At 42.9% G+C, this 17,410-nt stretch overlaps 1 protein-coding gene across 2 annotated transcripts in view; it reads right to left on the bottom strand.

The window, feature by feature from the left end:
• Positions 1-1,647: 1,647 nt before the first annotated feature.
• Positions 1,648-17,410, bottom strand: part of sntg1 (syntrophin, gamma 1) — a 37,143-nt gene continuing 21,380 nt past the window's right edge. The window contains exons 12-19 of one of the 2 annotated variants that reach the window (XM_056421696.1): positions 16,919-17,048; positions 11,669-11,707; positions 9,912-10,028; positions 8,690-8,761; positions 8,021-8,173; positions 7,228-7,320; positions 4,009-4,119; positions 1,648-3,918 (exon numbers count right to left, since the gene is read on the bottom strand). In XM_056421696.1, the coding sequence (XP_056277671.1) occupies positions 3,736-3,918; positions 4,009-4,119; positions 7,228-7,320; positions 8,021-8,173; positions 8,690-8,761; positions 9,912-10,028; positions 11,669-11,707; positions 16,919-17,048 (898 nt within the window). In that variant the 3' untranslated portion in view covers positions 1,648-3,735. Of the gene's footprint in view, positions 3,919-4,008; positions 4,120-6,758; positions 7,321-8,020; positions 8,174-8,689; positions 8,762-9,911; positions 10,029-11,668; positions 11,708-16,918; positions 17,049-17,410 lie in introns of those variants that run through there. The other variant, XR_008832634.1, reaches the window with a different exon arrangement.

Here is a 17,410-nt window from a genome sequence, read left to right as displayed (position 1 = left end):
TTTACTTCTGTTGTTACTTGATGCATTAAACATGATCTTGTCTTAAAAAAAACATGACAGTGTATGCATAACAACACATCTTGACATTAAATTAATATACTGTTTGTATGATATATATATATCCCACATTTGCCTGCAGAAAAACAATAGAGGTGATATTGGTGCAATATAAATAAATATGTATATAAATAAATAGATACATATATAAATATAATATATATGTATGTCTCAATAGAAACAGAAGCTGGTGTGTGAAATCAGTTTTTGAGCCTTTATTGAATAATATTGTCTGAGATAACCCTGAGAATATCTTCAGGGTGTTTCTTTTAATACTTTGTGTGAACATTTTGCGAAATGCATAAATGATTACCCGATAGAGGAATGAAAAGAGGACTAGAATACTTGACATGAGGACAAGATTTCTATTTTTAAATAAGATATTTTACAATTACTCCTGTAAGAAGAAATGAGTAAATGTAACTAAGTTCAATTTGAAAAAAAGGGAGAAATCTTAGAAGGTAAAGAACAAATAAAATGCATATGATGATGCTGTATTTATATTTATAAAATAAAGCAATACTGACTGTTCTACTTAGAGAAACCATGACAGGATGTTTTGTGAGCCTCGATCGTTCACCCAGAAGCTCTACACAACTGTCCCAGTACAACCAGTCCACTCGGCCTCTCTGTCCCAGTACAACCAGTCCTCTCTGTCCCAGTACAACCAGTCCACTCGGCCTCTCTGTCCCAGTACAACCAGTCCACTCGGCCACTCTGTCCCAGTACAACCAGTCCACTCGGCCTCTGTCCCAGTACAACCAGTCCACTCGGCCTCTCTGTCCCAGTACAACCAGTCCACTCGGCCTCTGTCCCAGTACAACCAGTCCACTCGGCCACTCTGTCCCAGTACAACCAGTCCACTCGGCCTCTCTGTCCCAGTAGACCCAGTCCACTCGGCCACTCTGTCCCAGTAGACCCAGTCCACTCGGCCACTCTGTCCCAGTACAACCAGTCCACTCGGCCACTCTGTCCCAGTACAACCAGTCCACTCGGCCACTCTGTCCCAGTACAACCAGTCCACTCGGCCACTCTGTCCCAGTACAACCAGTCCACTCGGCCACTCTGTCCCAGTACAACCAGTCCACTCGGCCACTCTGTCCCAGTACAACCAGTCCACTCGGCCACTCTGTCCCAGTACAACCAGTCCACTCGGCCACTCTGTCCCAGTACAACCAGTCCACTCAGCCTCTCTGTCCCAGTAGACCCAGTCCACTCGGCCACTCTGTCCCAGTACAACCAGTCCACTCGGCCTCTCTGTCCCAGTAGACCCAGTCCACTCGGCCACTCTGTCCCAGTACAACCAGTCCACTCGGCCTCTCTGTCCCAGTAGACCCAGTCCACTCGGCCTCTGTCCCAGTACAACCAGTCCACTCGGCCTCTCTGTCCCAGTAGACCCAGTCCACTCGGCCTCTCTGTCCCAGTAGACCCAGTCCACTCGGCCACTCTGTCCCAGTACAACCAGTCCACTCGGCCACTCTGTCCCAGTACAACCAGTCCACTCGGCCTCTCTGTCCCAGTAGACCCAGTCCACTCGGCCACTCTGTCCCAGTACAACCAGTCCACTCAGCCTCATCCCAGTAGACCCAGTCCACTCAGCCTCATCAAGTGCTTACGCGTCATTAAAAGGAATAGTTGGAAACTTCTTCCACTTTCTTCCCACCAGTCGGAGTTGTTCCGCTTCTCAAGAGTTTATTTTATCAATCGACGGTGAATGAGGGTAATTCTCTACATTTCTTGAAGTGTAGTCGAGTATATTTCCAGCTGAACTACTTACAAGAACACATTAAGTCCAGGAAGCGGAGCTCCCTTTAAATACACTTTCCACAAACATGCGTGACAATAAAAACCTCACCACAAGGGAGCCATGTTATAAAAGGTCTCATTTATTAATTTATCACATAGAATATTTGTTAATAAAACATCTGCAAAAAGAAAAAAGAAAAGAAGAACCCTCTCTAGACCCGGCGCCGTGTGAAGTTATGCAACCGAAGATCATTTTTAAAGCGCACTCAGACTTTCTTTGCATCGACTGCGCCGCCATCCGTCTCCCTCACGCCGGCCCAGCAGTGCAAAGCTTCACTGAACTCATTTTTTTAATGTGCCATCCTCTCCGGAGTTTACTTACCCAGGGGCCCCTTCTGCTCCGAGTCCGCCGCGTCGATGGGAGGTAAGAGCGTGACTAATTGCGCTAATTGACCTGAACTCTTTTTGGAGTGCGATAGGTTCGCGGTCCCTCGGCAGCGCTTAGAAGCACTTCAACACCGAGAGGAGTGCATTACAAAAGGGGGGGGGGGGATCTCAAAACCTTTTGGAGGCCACAACGCTACATATGTGTGGTTTTTTTTCTTCTTTTCTTTAATAATCAACATAAAAGAAAGTGTCATATTTACAAGCTGAAGTTGCACAAAAAAAATTTATTCCAACAAATTTGATTCTTCTGGTCAATGTGAGAAGATGATCGGAGAGAGAGAGAGAGAGAGAGCACGAGGTCATGAGGTTTCCACCCGGTTGTCTCTGGTGCACATCAAATTAACAAATGCCATAATCCCCTGCATGGTAATCCCTCAAGTAATCGCCATAATTCATCATTCTTTGAGTTCATTTGAATGTCAGTGTATATTTACATAATCAGGTTTTTGGGGGAGAAAATGCTGGAGACATCAGAGAAGATGTTTCCTCCTCGTGTTTAGTTGTACTGTCAGATTATAGTCATGTGGTCTTTTTTTTCCTTCTTCATCCATACATTAAAAACTACATCTTTTGAGCTCGGCTTCCGGATTTACGTCAGCTACAGAGAAAAAAATAAACGAGGTTACTCGGCATACGTACATAGGAAAGCGTATTCCTTTCCTCCAACCAGAGGCGTCGGCCAACATCCTTGTAAACGCATCCATGACACTCGCAGTTGCACTCTTATGACACATTAAAGGATGCCGCCAATTCAAGCTATGAACGTCGGTTATATTTTTCACCTCAAGAACACGCAAAGAAATGAAATATAGAAAGCGTCGTCATATCGGTGTCCACACACATCCTCACGGGAGCTTCAACGAGAAACTAAACAGCTCCAAAAATCTTCAATAAAATCCCATGAGAAAAAAAAAGCAGATTATTAGATGTGTGGATCACAAGGATGACTTGAGGATCAAGAGCACAAGTTCAAAAACATATTGGAATCGCACACGCCGTGTTCCCGGTCTCCTCGAGAAGTTTCTCAGAGCAGAGGTTCGTGTTTAGGGTCTTCGGAGGTTCGTGTTTCGGGTCCACGGAGGTTCGTGTTTAGTGTCCACGGAGGTTCGTGTTTCGAGTCCACGGAGGTTCGTGTTTCGGGTCCACGGAGGTTCGTGTTTCGGGTCCTCGGAGGTTCGTGTTTCGGGTCCACGGAGGTTCGTGTTTCGAGTCCACGGAGGTTTGTGTTTAGTGTCCTCGGAGGTTCGTGTTTAGGGTCCTCGGAGGTTCGTGTTTCGGGTCCACGGAGGTTCGTGTTTAGTGTCCTCGGAGGTTCGTGTTTAGGGAACATCTGGAACTTCTTCCACGATATCGAGTATGTCACTCTCAAAAGAGGTCTTTTTTTTCTTTTTCATAACGTCATGTGATAACCGTTCAGTTCTCCCGTCCACCTCTTTAGGCCACGGTCCACAGCTTCGCGAGAGTGGCGAAAGGGGGTGGGGCCTGTCAGGTGGCGTATTTGAGTTTCGGCGTCTGTGGGTTACATGACTTGCTGCAAAGAGACGGGAAGCCGGCGGTGGTCGCGGCGCCTTGGCTCTCCACGAAAATCGGGTCCAGGCACGCGACTTTGGCGGCGAAGAAAGCGTGAATACAATGAAGCACGGCATAGAGGTTGGAGAACTCCAGCTCCTAAAAGAGACGGAGGTCAAACATGTGTTAGAACTCTGATGCTTTGTGTCCTCGACGGGCAGCGTTCATGTTCCCTGGAAGTGACTTTACCTTCGCTTCAATAGATTTGGAGTCTGGATTTTGGAATAAAAACTTGATCTTGCTTTTCCCGTCATCCGATGATCCTTTTAATTGGGAGAACTTGTATCGCCACAGGACTGCCTGAAGAGTGGAAAGTACAACGATTAAAAAACAACAACAACAACTGAATGCATTCCTTCTCATTTCACGAGTAACAATAATATTGCGTGGACCCCCGTTTGAGAAATGGAGCGCGTCACCCACTTATTATTTCTGCCGTGAGGATATTTAACAAGCCGCGGAGATTTCACCCGAAATAGCGTTGCGTCCGTGATTTAATTAGCGTCGAGCTGAATAAACAAAAGCTGCACAGGGAGCCAGACGATAGGCTGACAGCTGGCCACGCTTCCACATGAATATGCATAGCTACCTGAATCCTGCCACTGTAATTATTACCGCGACACGAAAAATCAGATTAATTACAGGGGCACACGTATAAAAAAATAAAAAAAAGTCTAACATGCCAATACGAAAAAAAGAAAACCCTTTCAAATTCAGAGCGTGTATTCACGGCAGCGCGTCACCTCTCCGGCGTTTCCTTTGAAACCCACAGACTCCGACGGAGGTGACGACGTCTCCAGCTCCTGCGTGTCAATCACCTGTCATGGTGCACCTGCAACTGTGGCCTCGGGCGCATGGGAATATGTTCCCTCTGTTCCCTCGTGGGATTACATCCTCACGAGATTACGCTCAGTATTATTTTAGGTAAAGTAGGTGTTACGCGATCATATATTTCCACTTAAATACATTCTAGAAGGAGATATTGTACTCTCCATTTCACTTTATGAGACAGCTGCAGATACCTCGTTAACATATTAGGATTTCACATTAAATGACTATTGATACATTGCGGTAGTATAAATTAATTAGGATAATTTAGCTCACTTTTATTAAAAAAATTAATGGAGCAGTAAGTATTAAATAGTAATACATAATGATATACCACAGACAGCGGCCATCCTCCGGCATGATAAGCAGTTGTACATTATCTATTCATACACTCAACATGTTCACATTAGCTAAATCAAATACATAAAACAATTTAAGCGTCTTTGAGTACATCAAAAAGCGCTATAAAAATGTAATGCATTATTATTATTAGTATTATTTTTAAAAGGAGCTAGGAGCAATTTTTTATTAATTCGATTGAGATATTTGCTTTATACGAATCAAGTAAGATCGTGTGTGTTCTTTTGCTTTGTATTTGTTTAGATAATAATTCTTTGTAGGAATTAGCAGCACTACCAGGCGCAGGTTTTATTAAAAGGTAGGCAGGTGAAGGACCAGCATGCACCTGGGATGGCCGATTGTTTCATTACCAGAACAATAGAGGACTTTTTCTTGTTCTTTGTTTTCTAAATAAAAAGACAGACATGCCTTTCGATGTTGAAGCGCTGGTCTTTTCCAGGATTCCCTGGCATGACGGACAGGGGTCACGCCGATGTGTTCCCCTCTGGAGATGTCCAATTTAAAAAGATGTGCAATCTGTGGCCACAACGGATCTATGAAATCATCTCTTACATGCTTAGGAATTGTCAACAGAGTCGTTTAACCGCTTGAAACAAGAAATCGAACGACGTTACGCAACACGCCATCCAACCTGCTCTTGCACCATGTGACCAGAACCAGGGGGAGAGGGGGGTTCCCACAGCAGCCCGGTCATCTATTCATGCAGGATCATAATCAACTGGTAGGTTGTGGATTATTTTAGCCTCGTTCTTTATTCTTAGCTCAAGGAAAAATGTCAAAATAATATTCCAGGACCGCACAGGATTTTTCCGGTACATAACACTGATGTATTATTTCCTCACCGTAGCAATAATGCAGTTGACCCAGCATGCGATCATCTTTCATTTCTGCCCTCATTTGTATTACACTCTGGTGGAAAGAGGAAAAGCACAGAATAGCCCCGTCCACCCCTCTGACCCACAACACTCAACATGTCTCTGGAGTCATCATTTCATTTAATTACTTGAATTAAAGGGCATTTCATTTACATATCCAGACTCTGTATTTATCTTTCGTTAATGGACATCGTGCATAAGACCGTATCGAGTATACACCGTAAACCTTTTTTTTATTTGACCATTTCTATTTAAGACAGACCCGGCAGTAAAAAGTGGATGAAAATGTATTTGTTGAGTGTAATTTATGTATCTTTTTTTGTGTGCCTACTGCAGCAGGGTTAGCAGGCTATCCGGGCTAATCCTCTGAACTATTTTTAGGTAGCATCCTCTTAAAATGAGTACAATTACTCTCCTGTCTGGCACCCAACTCCACCCTTTAATATAGATTAAAAAGAAGGATTTACAGGACCGAGCTTCATTATTTGTATGGCCTTTCTGATGCAGTTAATTGTCATGAATGTACCCGTTTCCCTCTCTCGGTTTATGTAGCTGCTCACGCTGTATAACGTCTCCGGTGTCAGAGCTTTGGACCTTTGAGGCTCTACCGAATGGGCTTCTTTCTTTGTGAAAAACAATCATTAGATATGTAGAAATATTATGCAGTAAGAGCGTGGTTTGTTTTACGCTTTTACATTTCTTATGATACCCTTTTTATATATGTATTTTTGTTTTTGACATTTTGCCTTATATTTGGTAAAAAAATTAAAATCTAAACAAAAATAGACTCAAACATCTCAGCCAACAGATACATGTGCACTTGTCAAACAGAGTTATGATATTAACGCCGTTTCTGATTGAAACCAATTCTCAAACTTGCTTTTTGAAGTTTTCCAACAGCAGTATACCAAGTAATCCCACCCAGCGTTTTGTCTGCAATCGGGAGTTGACATATGGATCGTGTTTGGTGCATTTCTCTCTGTAAACAATACGGGGGACACACACACACACATTGCAAGAACGGGGCCAAGATCTTATAGAACAATATGGCGGCGCCCCGTGTCCTGCCCATCCACATAATGTGCACCAGTTGGCACAGCTGACCTGGAGGAAAGGCCAACATGAGCTGTGGGAGGTTCCAGTCCGGGGATGAGGAGCCAGCCGGCAAAAACAAATGGGCTCACACTCCCAAAAAATGCACGCAAGTGCATGTTAGTAGCACACAAAAAAAGCGAAAAAGAGGGAACTCGAGGCTGCGGCATCGTGATTGGTTTCATCTCACCGCGTGTGTGTCCAGTACAGACTCTCTTCCCTACTTGTATGGATGATAGTGTGTCACGCTCACCTTTGAAGCGGCATCAAAGCACACGAAGCCCATGCTGAAGTCTACCGTTAGCCCCATGAGGTGGCTCTCCATGATGCAGGCATACGTTTTACACTGCGCAGAATAGGAGCACAAGATGTTAAGGAGGACACAGAAGCCCTTATTTTTCCCAGTTAACAAAAAAAATAAAATGGCCTGAGCCGAAAACCGCGCTGGCTTAAAACCAATCACAGTTCCCTTCACACGGCTGTGACGGCAAAATGTGTCCACAACCCAATGTTGAGTCTTCTTAAACTGACAGGACGAATATCGAAGAACCAGAACTTGTCTATGAAATCATTTATTCTTGCAAGAAGAGTCACCGATACACGGAGTCCCTCAGGAGTCTACCAAGGGTCAACTGATGAGTCACCGTTACACGGAGTCCCTCAAGGGTGAACTGAAGAGTCACCGTTACACGGAGTCCCTCAAGGGTGAACTGAAGAGTCACCGTTACACGGAGTCCCTCAAGGGTGAACTGAAGAGTCACCGTTACACAGAGTCCCTCAGGAGTCTGCCAAGGGTGAACTGAAGAGTCAATGGAACGCATGTATTTAAGGGAACCAAGAAGGAGGATCCAGGAGACATTTGTCTTCAGGTCCTTCGATGAGTAGATATCGAAAGATCCTGAGAATTATAACACCTATCAATCAGTCTTCATCCTGTCCTTTGTTATAATTTGTCTCCACAAGTGATTGTTTCTTTGACAAAGGGTACGGGGGACCATTTCTGTTGTTGCATCGCCAACAACGCTGCCTACTGTTCAGGTGCGGACCTGTATCCTCTCCACCTCCAGGAACGTGGCCATCTGAAACGCCTTTTCCCAGATCAGCAGCTCGCCCTCCAGCTCCACGCCGAAGAACAGGTCCTCGCCGCTCTCCGTCTGGACGCTGAAGCAGTGCTTCCTCTCGTCCAGAAGGTCATTATCCTAAGATGAGACAGTACGGCTGCCATGCTGATCAGGTACAGATGGGCAGAGTGACGTGGAAATAAGACAAAGCAACAGCAAGAGGTCGATTCACTCCGGCGGCGGCTTTAAAAGCACTCCAATTATTGGACTCCACATAACCAACACCTACATGAAGGTAAAGTATATCAAGCGCAACCTGAACGGCGCAATGTTTTACCATAATCTATCTTTTTTGGAACTCTACCTAAATAGCATTGTGTAACGGCTATAGCAGAGTAGATGAACTTCTGTCGGATTTATTATGCGAATCCAATTTGCCATCCTGAGCTTCGACATAATAAATTGTAGATCGAGCAGAGTGACCTTCGACTTGAGGAGAATGAACAATGAAATCTGAACCGTGGCTTGAATTGGAACATATGCAGATAAATAATAATTATTATGGGTTATATAAGTGCGTTGCTCAGTTTTCCGCTTCATTTTCTCTCAATGTATCCTGTGGCTTCTTCGAATAAAATAAAAAAGAAACCTTACCTTTAAAATCTTGCATATGATTTCGTACACCGAGAAGCTTTTCTCTGCTCTGGTCCAGTCCCATGTGGTCACCTGAAAAACAAAATGTCAAGTACATTTTGATGAGAAGAATGGCTCTATCTAAAAAAAAATAAACAGGAAAGAAACAGTCAAAGTGATTGAACTGTTGCTACACATGTCAAGCGCTCCATATGACAATTTACAACAATCAATTTTGGCAGATTTTCACGACATTTATTTTAATACATTTCTGCAAATTACGTTCTTCAATTTAAAAACTGAATTATGGCAGCAGCTTTCATCAGCCAGAAGGTTAACGATAACACTCTGTGAAACAGAAATAGCACCGCTCATGTGTTGCAATACAGTTTTATAAATAAAACAGTTTTTAAATGTTTTTCCTTGCAACACAACTCTTAAATGATTTAGAAATGCGAGAAAAAGTTGGCCGAGCAAAACACGGTTGACATATTTAGTTTAGACTTAAATGTTTTGTATATTTAAATGGCATGCTTCACTTTGACAAAAGAAACCCGTTTCACAATATTTGAATCCTAATTATCCTTTTTTAAATCGATATCCTCTCTACCTGCGCTGCTTCCCATTAACTTTATCAAAAGTAGCCCAACTGGGCAGAAACCAGTTGACCAATCCGTCAACCTGCCAGGCGCCTCGTGACAGTTGGTAAACTCGGGGGCGGGGGGAGTTTCCAGGGGTCAAATATTGATGAACCGTTATCATTGATTTATTTCTAAGCGTGCCATTCGAGGGGTGATATTCCTCAAACTGTCGGCGACCGGTCTTCCTGTGATGAAGAAGAAGCTCCTCGCGCCGTCTGAACGAGCTTCTGGGCGACACTCTATTAGCATATTCCATTTATAGGGGCAAATTCAAGTTGAGCCGGCAAATTCAAGTTTTCCATCAATCTCTTCTCATCTCCAGCACCATCAACAACTTATCCTTCTTGTCATAATCACTTAAGTGGCTGGCAGAATGTAAACAGATTTAATGATGCTCATCAATCAGGAGGAAGATCAATGCGGCACAAAAGATGATGAGTGCGCCGCTTCTTCCTTCTTCTTTTTTTTCCTTCTCCCCCAGGAGGAAAACATTTTTCCCCCTTCAACAATACATTAACGTGAAAAACATTCGATTCAAACGCAGTCTTCTGATGCGGGAAAGAGGAAAAGTGAGTCGCACGAGGATTCGAGTGGAAACTTACAGGAGGCGCCGAAAACTTAAAGAGGGAGGAACCCCGCAGGGCGAGGAACTTGGGCGAATACATGCGGTCCAGGACGGAGTCCTGCTCCTTCTCCTCCACCCAGCCCATGTAGATGATCTGAACGGGGAAAGAGAGACGAGTGGTGGTGAGGGACCGTAGAACAGGCAAAAAGATGGGGTACAAATATCAGAATACTCTCTTTTGGATCTGTACTAAATTGATCAATACTTCTGACACTTTGTTTTCAGTGTCAATGATGCATCAGTAGGATCAATGCTTAATAACATGCACGGTAGCATGTTATTAATGCTTAATAACATACACTATAGCATGTTATCAATGCTTAATAACATACACTATAGCATGTTATCAATGCTTAATAACATACACTATAGCGTGTTATCAATGCTTAATAACATACACTATAGCATGTTATCAATGCTTAATAACATACACTATAGCATGTTATCAATGCTTAATAACATACACTATAGCATGTTATCAATGCTTAATAACATACACTATAGCGTGTTATCAATGCTTAATAACATACACGGTGTCGTGGTGAAGAGTCTGCCACACAGTTTCAAGCATGCGTGCAGCAATCATGTCATTGGTGCAAATAACATAACATTTAAAAATGTCTTTTGTTTCAGCATGGATGTGATCAACTATTTCACTTCACTAAAATGTCCATATTTCGCTATTTTCACATTATTATTATTGTATTTGAGCTCAGTTGGATTAAAGCACAACACATCAAATATTTAAAAAAGGTGTATATTTACAGTATTTGTATAAATAGAGTTTGCTTACATTACAGGGATCAAATCACAATTACAGAGGAAATTAATAATAAACTCTTAAATGTGTTTTCTCCCTCTCTAAATTTGAACTTGGTTGCTTAGGTCTTGAATATTTAACTTAATTGAAAGGTACTTTTGAATGAAAATGATCCGGGGCTTTAAAGATTACCATTCAGGTACTCCTATCTTTACTTTTTATCTCGGAGAAGATCTAGGTATAAAAAAATAAAAGAAATCACATAAAAATCCAATATTATCACTCTTGTAATATTTCCTACAGCCGTCTCATAGAACCAGAGGTACTGAAGACACGACATCCATCACGGTTATTATTGCCATATTGCCCACATGCACCTACAGTTAAGTATTCAGGCGAGAGAAAACAGATGGGAAGATATAAGCGAAAGTAAAGCAAGTATTCAGAGACATGATTATTTTATTTGTAATCAAGTGAATCTCATCATCAGCTCTCATTAAGTCATTCTGGGTGATTGCAACCAACGTAAAAGGTTTGCTCGAGTCCTTGGAGCGAAAGATTGGGGACACGTCGCCACGTCTCACGCCGCTTTCTCTCTTAACAGAATTGTCAAGTGAATTCACAGGTTTGTTTGTTTTTCTTTGTGCGGCACGAAAATAAATGAGTAATAAAAACCAGAGCGTCGCATTACCTCGGTGTTTAGACGACGCCGGCCGACTGGAGGCACTCGAGTTTCCTTTTCTGATCGTTTCTCAGCGGATGTTTTTTAAATGACGCAAACGTTCTCCTCGCGTTGCAATAGTTGGAAAGATTGCACCGTGACTGTCTGACCCGATTACATTTACTTGTGATGTGATAGATGAGGATAAAATGCACAAATTAAACGTCAGCCAAGGCACAACGAGGTCATCAAAACAAGCAGCCGGGGTGAGGTGGAGGAGGAGTGGGCGGGGCTTAGTGGAGAAACACCTTACCTGCTGGTTAACTGGGAAATTCCGGTTAATCTTCTTCACCTGTGAAAAGTTAAGAAGAACATCAATAACTCTTTTGAAATACCTTCTTCCAACCATCAGACACCGATTTACTGGCAGAGCACCAAATAGTGGCGAGACCCACGTGGGGACTCGGCCTCAGAGTATCGGCGCCAACAGATTAAATAAATAAATAAATCAACCTTACTTAACCGCAGCGCTGAGTGAATACGGCTAGAGCGACTTCATTTAGTCAATGCATGCAAATTACACAACGAGATGGATCGTCATTTCCACACGGACCCCGAGGCGCTTCCTTTAAAGCGAAAAGAAGAAAAAAAAAAAGATATCCATTTAAAGAAATCCATTCTCTCTGAAGATAACGGGGGAGGGGGGGGGGGTAACTACCGAGAGAGCAGTCAGGCTTTAAATTAAAACGTTCTGCTCGGATCACAGGTACCGTTCCCCTAATCCGATACTAGACTTAATACGAGCAACAGAACTATTTCTTAGCATCAGTCCATGTTGACTAAAGGGTTTCTAGGACTTTAAAACAATTTTCCATGACCAAATATTTTGTGAAGTCTCAGTGTATACATGAAAAAGTGAAAACAAGGTGTATTTAAACTAACAATGACAACTCCAAAGCATACAGTATAACCTTAAATGACACTGAGACAGCAGTTTGATTGTTTAACCCTAAACTTGAGTGTATGCCGGCTTATATTCTGAGTGTCTTTCTTTAAAAAAACACATCAATCACTTCAAACTCAACGTGAATATAACAAATGTCCATGACTTTACCAAAACTTTTGAGATTTCATTTTTTTAAAGGACTTTTCCAGTTCTGGAAATCCCCATTATTTTTAAATCCCATGACTTGTCCAGGTTTTCCATGACCGTATGAACCCTGAGAACCAAACGAAGCCGCCCAGACCAGAGCTCGTCCTCCTAAAAGAGGCGAGTCACGGCTGCTCTTTCCCCACAGTGGAGGAACTGAGACGAAGCAGCCAGATAAACGTCAACATGGGAGCCAACTCCTTTAGGCCAAGAACACATCCAGGGGAACTTTAACTGGGAGGTGTAAAGGTACCCTAAAGGAATGGAGGAACACTCCATTACATGTACTCGAGTAACGGAGTCGTTCTATATGGAGGACTTAGAATGTCTTAAATATAAATAAATAAATGCATGAATAAATATAGGAATAAATTAATTAATGCTTAAATAAATGTACACATAAATAAATACAGGAATAAATACATAAATACTTAAATAAACGGATAAATAAATAAATACAAGAATAAATGCTTAAATAAATGTATAAATAAATAAATGTATAAATAAACTCAAGAAAAAATAAATAAATGCTTAAATAAATGTATGAATAAATAAATACAGGAATAAATAAATATAAGTTATACTTAAGACATTTTAAGTCCTCCATAGTTCTAATGCAGCGTCAGAGTCTCTCCAGTGGACACGCTGATCCCAGGTCTGCTGCGGCCAATGCTTCCTACGACTCGGTTTGAAGCGGCGTGGCTGAAGTCGGTTGGCAGAGAGAACAAATTACATCCTAATCGGCCTAAATGAGCGTCTGATAAGAGACATTTTCAGAAAGATAAGAGACGGATTTGGCCTCTAATGTAATTGATGTGCTCTGTGGCCGTCTGTGATGGGACTTAATAGACATCGCCCATTATGCACACGATTTGCTGAATTATTTGGCGAATCAGAATATAATACAGAAGACGAGGAAAGCACGTCAAGTGAAAACAACTTTACTTATTGCTGTGATCAGAGTATAATATAACCATTTAATACCTTTTTGTGATCAGATAATGCTTTATCATATGGCTCAACACTAACTTTCCAAAGGGGTTGCTAGGCAGGAAACCGGGCCTCGATGAAACAAAACATTTGGTGGCCAGTAGTTAGGATGTTATGTCAGTTTAATAATAATTACATATATACGTGTTAAAGAGACGTCACACATTTCCCTTTTTGATTTTGTTTCCGGTTCATTTGGTTACGACTTTAACAAATATTCAACACGTATTTATTTCGGGCCATGAATTGGTCGCCAATTTCTCAAAACACAACTTACTGGTACATTTTAAAACATTGAGATTGAAAAGCGTGTTCCCAAAGTGCCCCATGGACACCATACTGTGGCTTTTTAAAGAGCATTTTAATTTAAATGACTTATTTCATACATATTCCACATTGATATGCCACCGTCCTGTAACACTATAACATTGATGCACCATTCTGTCCAGTAATTTAATGACATTTGTTCAACACAAAGTATTTTACTACAACCAGCTCAGCTAAATTTTATGACGGCTATCACAATTTTAATTATGGCGTTCATATATTTTTATGCTATTTTTCTCCATTTTTACGTCTCATTTGTAAGGTTTCCTGTGGTGCCCAATTATTCTATTCACACACAAAACAGTTAATTTTGACTTTGAAAAGCAGGGGAACGCTTGATAAAACAAGCCACTCACGTATCCTCAAGTTTTATGGTTCTTGTTGCTTTAAGGTCTTTGTGGGACTCTGGCTGATCCTCATCCTAATAAATCAATCAATCACTTTATTTGTCCCTAAAAGGACAATAGGCTGTGCGGCAGTGAAATGTAAAACAAAGAGGCATTCAAATGCATCACATAATCACCAAAAGACACATTATACGACAAAAAAAACAGCATCACAAAATATAAATCTTAAATTTGACGTAGAAAACATAAAACAATGTTATTGCCGTCACCCTGATGGAGGCGATTTAGATGAACGATGGTGGATTGTTGTTCCGAGAGTCTTAAAAAGTAGGATGGGAGCCAGAGTCTTCAGTTATCAAGCTCCTCGTTTATGGAACCAGCTTCCACCTTCAGTCCGGGAGGCAGACACAGTCACCTCGTTTAAGATTAGACTGAAGACTTTCCTCTGTTCCCGACCCTAGAGATGCTGCGATAGGCTTATAGGCTGCTGGGGGACGTTTTAGGATACACTGAACTCTACTTCCTCCCCAGAGTCTTTGTGACGTCTCACAGGGTCCACTGCACCTGTCTGGGTCTGACGCCTCCTGTCATGGATCGTGGAGGTCTGGATCGTGGTCCATGCCTACTACCAACTATTCATACACACTGTCATATTCATTGAATGTGTTTATGTAGCTCTGTAATGCTTCATTCTGGTCACATGACCTCTATTGTTCACTTCATCCTGAGAGGGATCCTCCTCTGTTGCTCTCCTGAAGGGTTCTTCACTTTTTTTCTCCGTGAAAGTTGTGTTCCTATTTTCTTGAGTTTTTCCTCTGATTCGATGTGAGGTCAAAGGTCAGGGATGTCGTATGTGTACAGATTGTAAAGCGCTCTGAGGCAAATTCGTAATTTGTGATATTCGCCTTTATAAAATAAACTGAAATTCTGCTTTTTTCGGTCATATTGTTTTTCTAAAGTGTGATGCCTGTCAACTACTCGACATTTAAGGTCACAATCCTATATGAGGGTGAAACATGGACATATGTGGATGAAATATACAACAACTCTGGGGATCCCTTCACTTTTCAAATCTACGCTCGACTAATACTTTATGACTAAATACCTGCAGAGCGAATCCCATTCTCCTCAGCCTCCGTTTGTTTATTAGAGCTAATAAGCAGCTGAAAGCCGACACTCTAACCTAAGATGCTAGTGACAACAACCGATCTCCTTCTTTAAACGTAGCGCCGGTCTTAACTGAGAAAAACAAATTAGACATCTGTTTTCACCGGCAGAAATCTTTATGTTCCTCATCCTGGACGGCTGCTGTAGCTCAGTCGCCTCGGCAGAAGCAAAAGGCCAGAGAACCAGAAATTCACTCTGCATTGTTGAGGCCAGTCTGGCAGGCAGTGATCAGTGTGTCCCTCACTTCAGCCACTCCAATGAACCAACCTCCATTATTCTCTAGAGACTCTCTCTCTCTCTTACTCACACACATACAATCAGTACAAATCCACATTTCTCACTCCACGGAACAGACCGCTAACATATATTTATAGACGTCGGCTTAATAGACTTCACGAAATGTAACTTATAGAGAGACTCTGTCTGTCTGTCTGTGTGTGTGTGTGTGTGTGTGTGTCTGTCTGTCTGTCTGTCTGTGTGTCTGTCTGTCTGTCTGTCTGTGTGTCTGTGTGTGTGTGTGTGTGTCTGTCTGTCTGTGTGTCTGTCTGTGTGTCTGTCTGTGTGTCTGTCTGTGTGTCTGTCTGTGTGTCTGTCTGTGTGTCTGTCTGTGTCTGTCTGTGTGTCTGTCTGTGTGTCTGTCTGTGTGTCTGTCTGTGTGTCTGTCTGTGTGTCTGTCTGTGTGTCTGTGTGTCTGTGTGTCTGTCTGTGTGTGTCTGTCTGTGTGTCTGTCTGTGTGTCTGTCTGTCTGTCTGTGTGTGTGTCTGTGTGTGTGTCTGTGTGTCTGTCTGTCTGTCTGTGTGTCTGTCTGTCTGTCTGTCTGTCTGTCTGTCTGTGTGTGTCTGTCTGTGTGTCTGTCTGTGTGTCTGTCTGTGTGTCTGTCTGTGTGTCTGTCTGTGTGTCTGTCTGTCTGTCTGTCTGTCTGTCTGTCTGTGTGTCTGTCTGTGTGTCTGTCTGTGTGTCTGTCTGTGTGTCTGTCTGTGTGTCTGTCTGTGTGTCTGTCTGTGTGTCTGTCTGTGTGTCTGTCTGTGTGTCTGTCTGTGTGTCTGTCTGTCTGTCTGTCTGTGTGTCTGTGTCTGTCTGTCTGTGTGTCCGTCTGTGTGTCTGTCTGTGTGTCCGTCTGTGTGTGTGTCTGTGTGTCCGTCTGTGTGTCCGTCTGTTTGTGTTATCAGTGTGTCTGTTCGACCTCCCTCCCATCTCGCGAGCAGCATCGCCCATCTTGACACGCGCTTCGTGTCCCCGACAATACGCTCACAACAAGAGAAAGACACAACGCATTATGTTGAATTATAGATAATAAGCTCACGGGTTTGTGGGAGGGAGGGAGGGAGGGAGTGAAGTGCAGCGCAAACCGCTGTGGTTGTGACCTCCGGGCTCGTGGAAATAAGCGAGTCCTCCACCGATGGCGTGAGAAGACATTAGTATGCGTCCACGCCGCGCTGTGACATTTGCAAAAGGGGACTCCGAGACGACGCGCGCAAATTGAAACTCTTCCGCGTCGACTCCCCGGCCCGACGCGGTGTTATTGTTGGTTCAGGGCGAGCGGACGAGCGTTACCATTATTTATTATTTCCTTCACACTCACATTGTGCTGGGTGAGGCTGGAGATGTTGCTCGCCAACGCCTGGAGCCAGTCCAAGCAGTCCTCCGCCGTGGGGAACTGGATCACGCCGCTGCACACTCCGTCCACAGCTATGAGCTGGAAGGCGTGATTCCTGAAGGAAGCGGAAAGATGATATTCAGCATTGATGAACGACAAATTACATACCGACCGGGAAAAAAAAATCCTTTTATTGATTTCGTATGGAGGAGGACGCCGTCGCTTTCCATTCATGTCAGTCGGGGATTAGAAACTTACTGGCAATATGTAATATTTCTCAACTTTACTTTGTTCGGCGTGGTCGAAGCTCTTATTCCATTTAATTTCATCACGTACAATTCACTCTCGTCCGACATCTTTGTTATTGATTGTTTTGGCCTCTTGGGGGCAATGGAGGCAACACTGGTATATATACTGGTATATATTATCCCCTTTTTAGGTTGATATAGCAAACTTGTCTGCAAACAGCTCATTTAC

The sequence above is a fragment of the Pseudoliparis swirei genome, chromosome 8, assembly GCF_029220125.1.
Source record: "Pseudoliparis swirei isolate HS2019 ecotype Mariana Trench chromosome 8, NWPU_hadal_v1, whole genome shotgun sequence".
In the NCBI taxonomy this organism is placed as follows: Eukaryota; Metazoa; Chordata; class Actinopteri; order Perciformes; family Liparidae; genus Pseudoliparis; species Pseudoliparis swirei.
The sequence above is the reverse complement of the archived record's forward strand: the minus strand, read 5'-3'. Positions and strand labels throughout refer to the sequence as shown.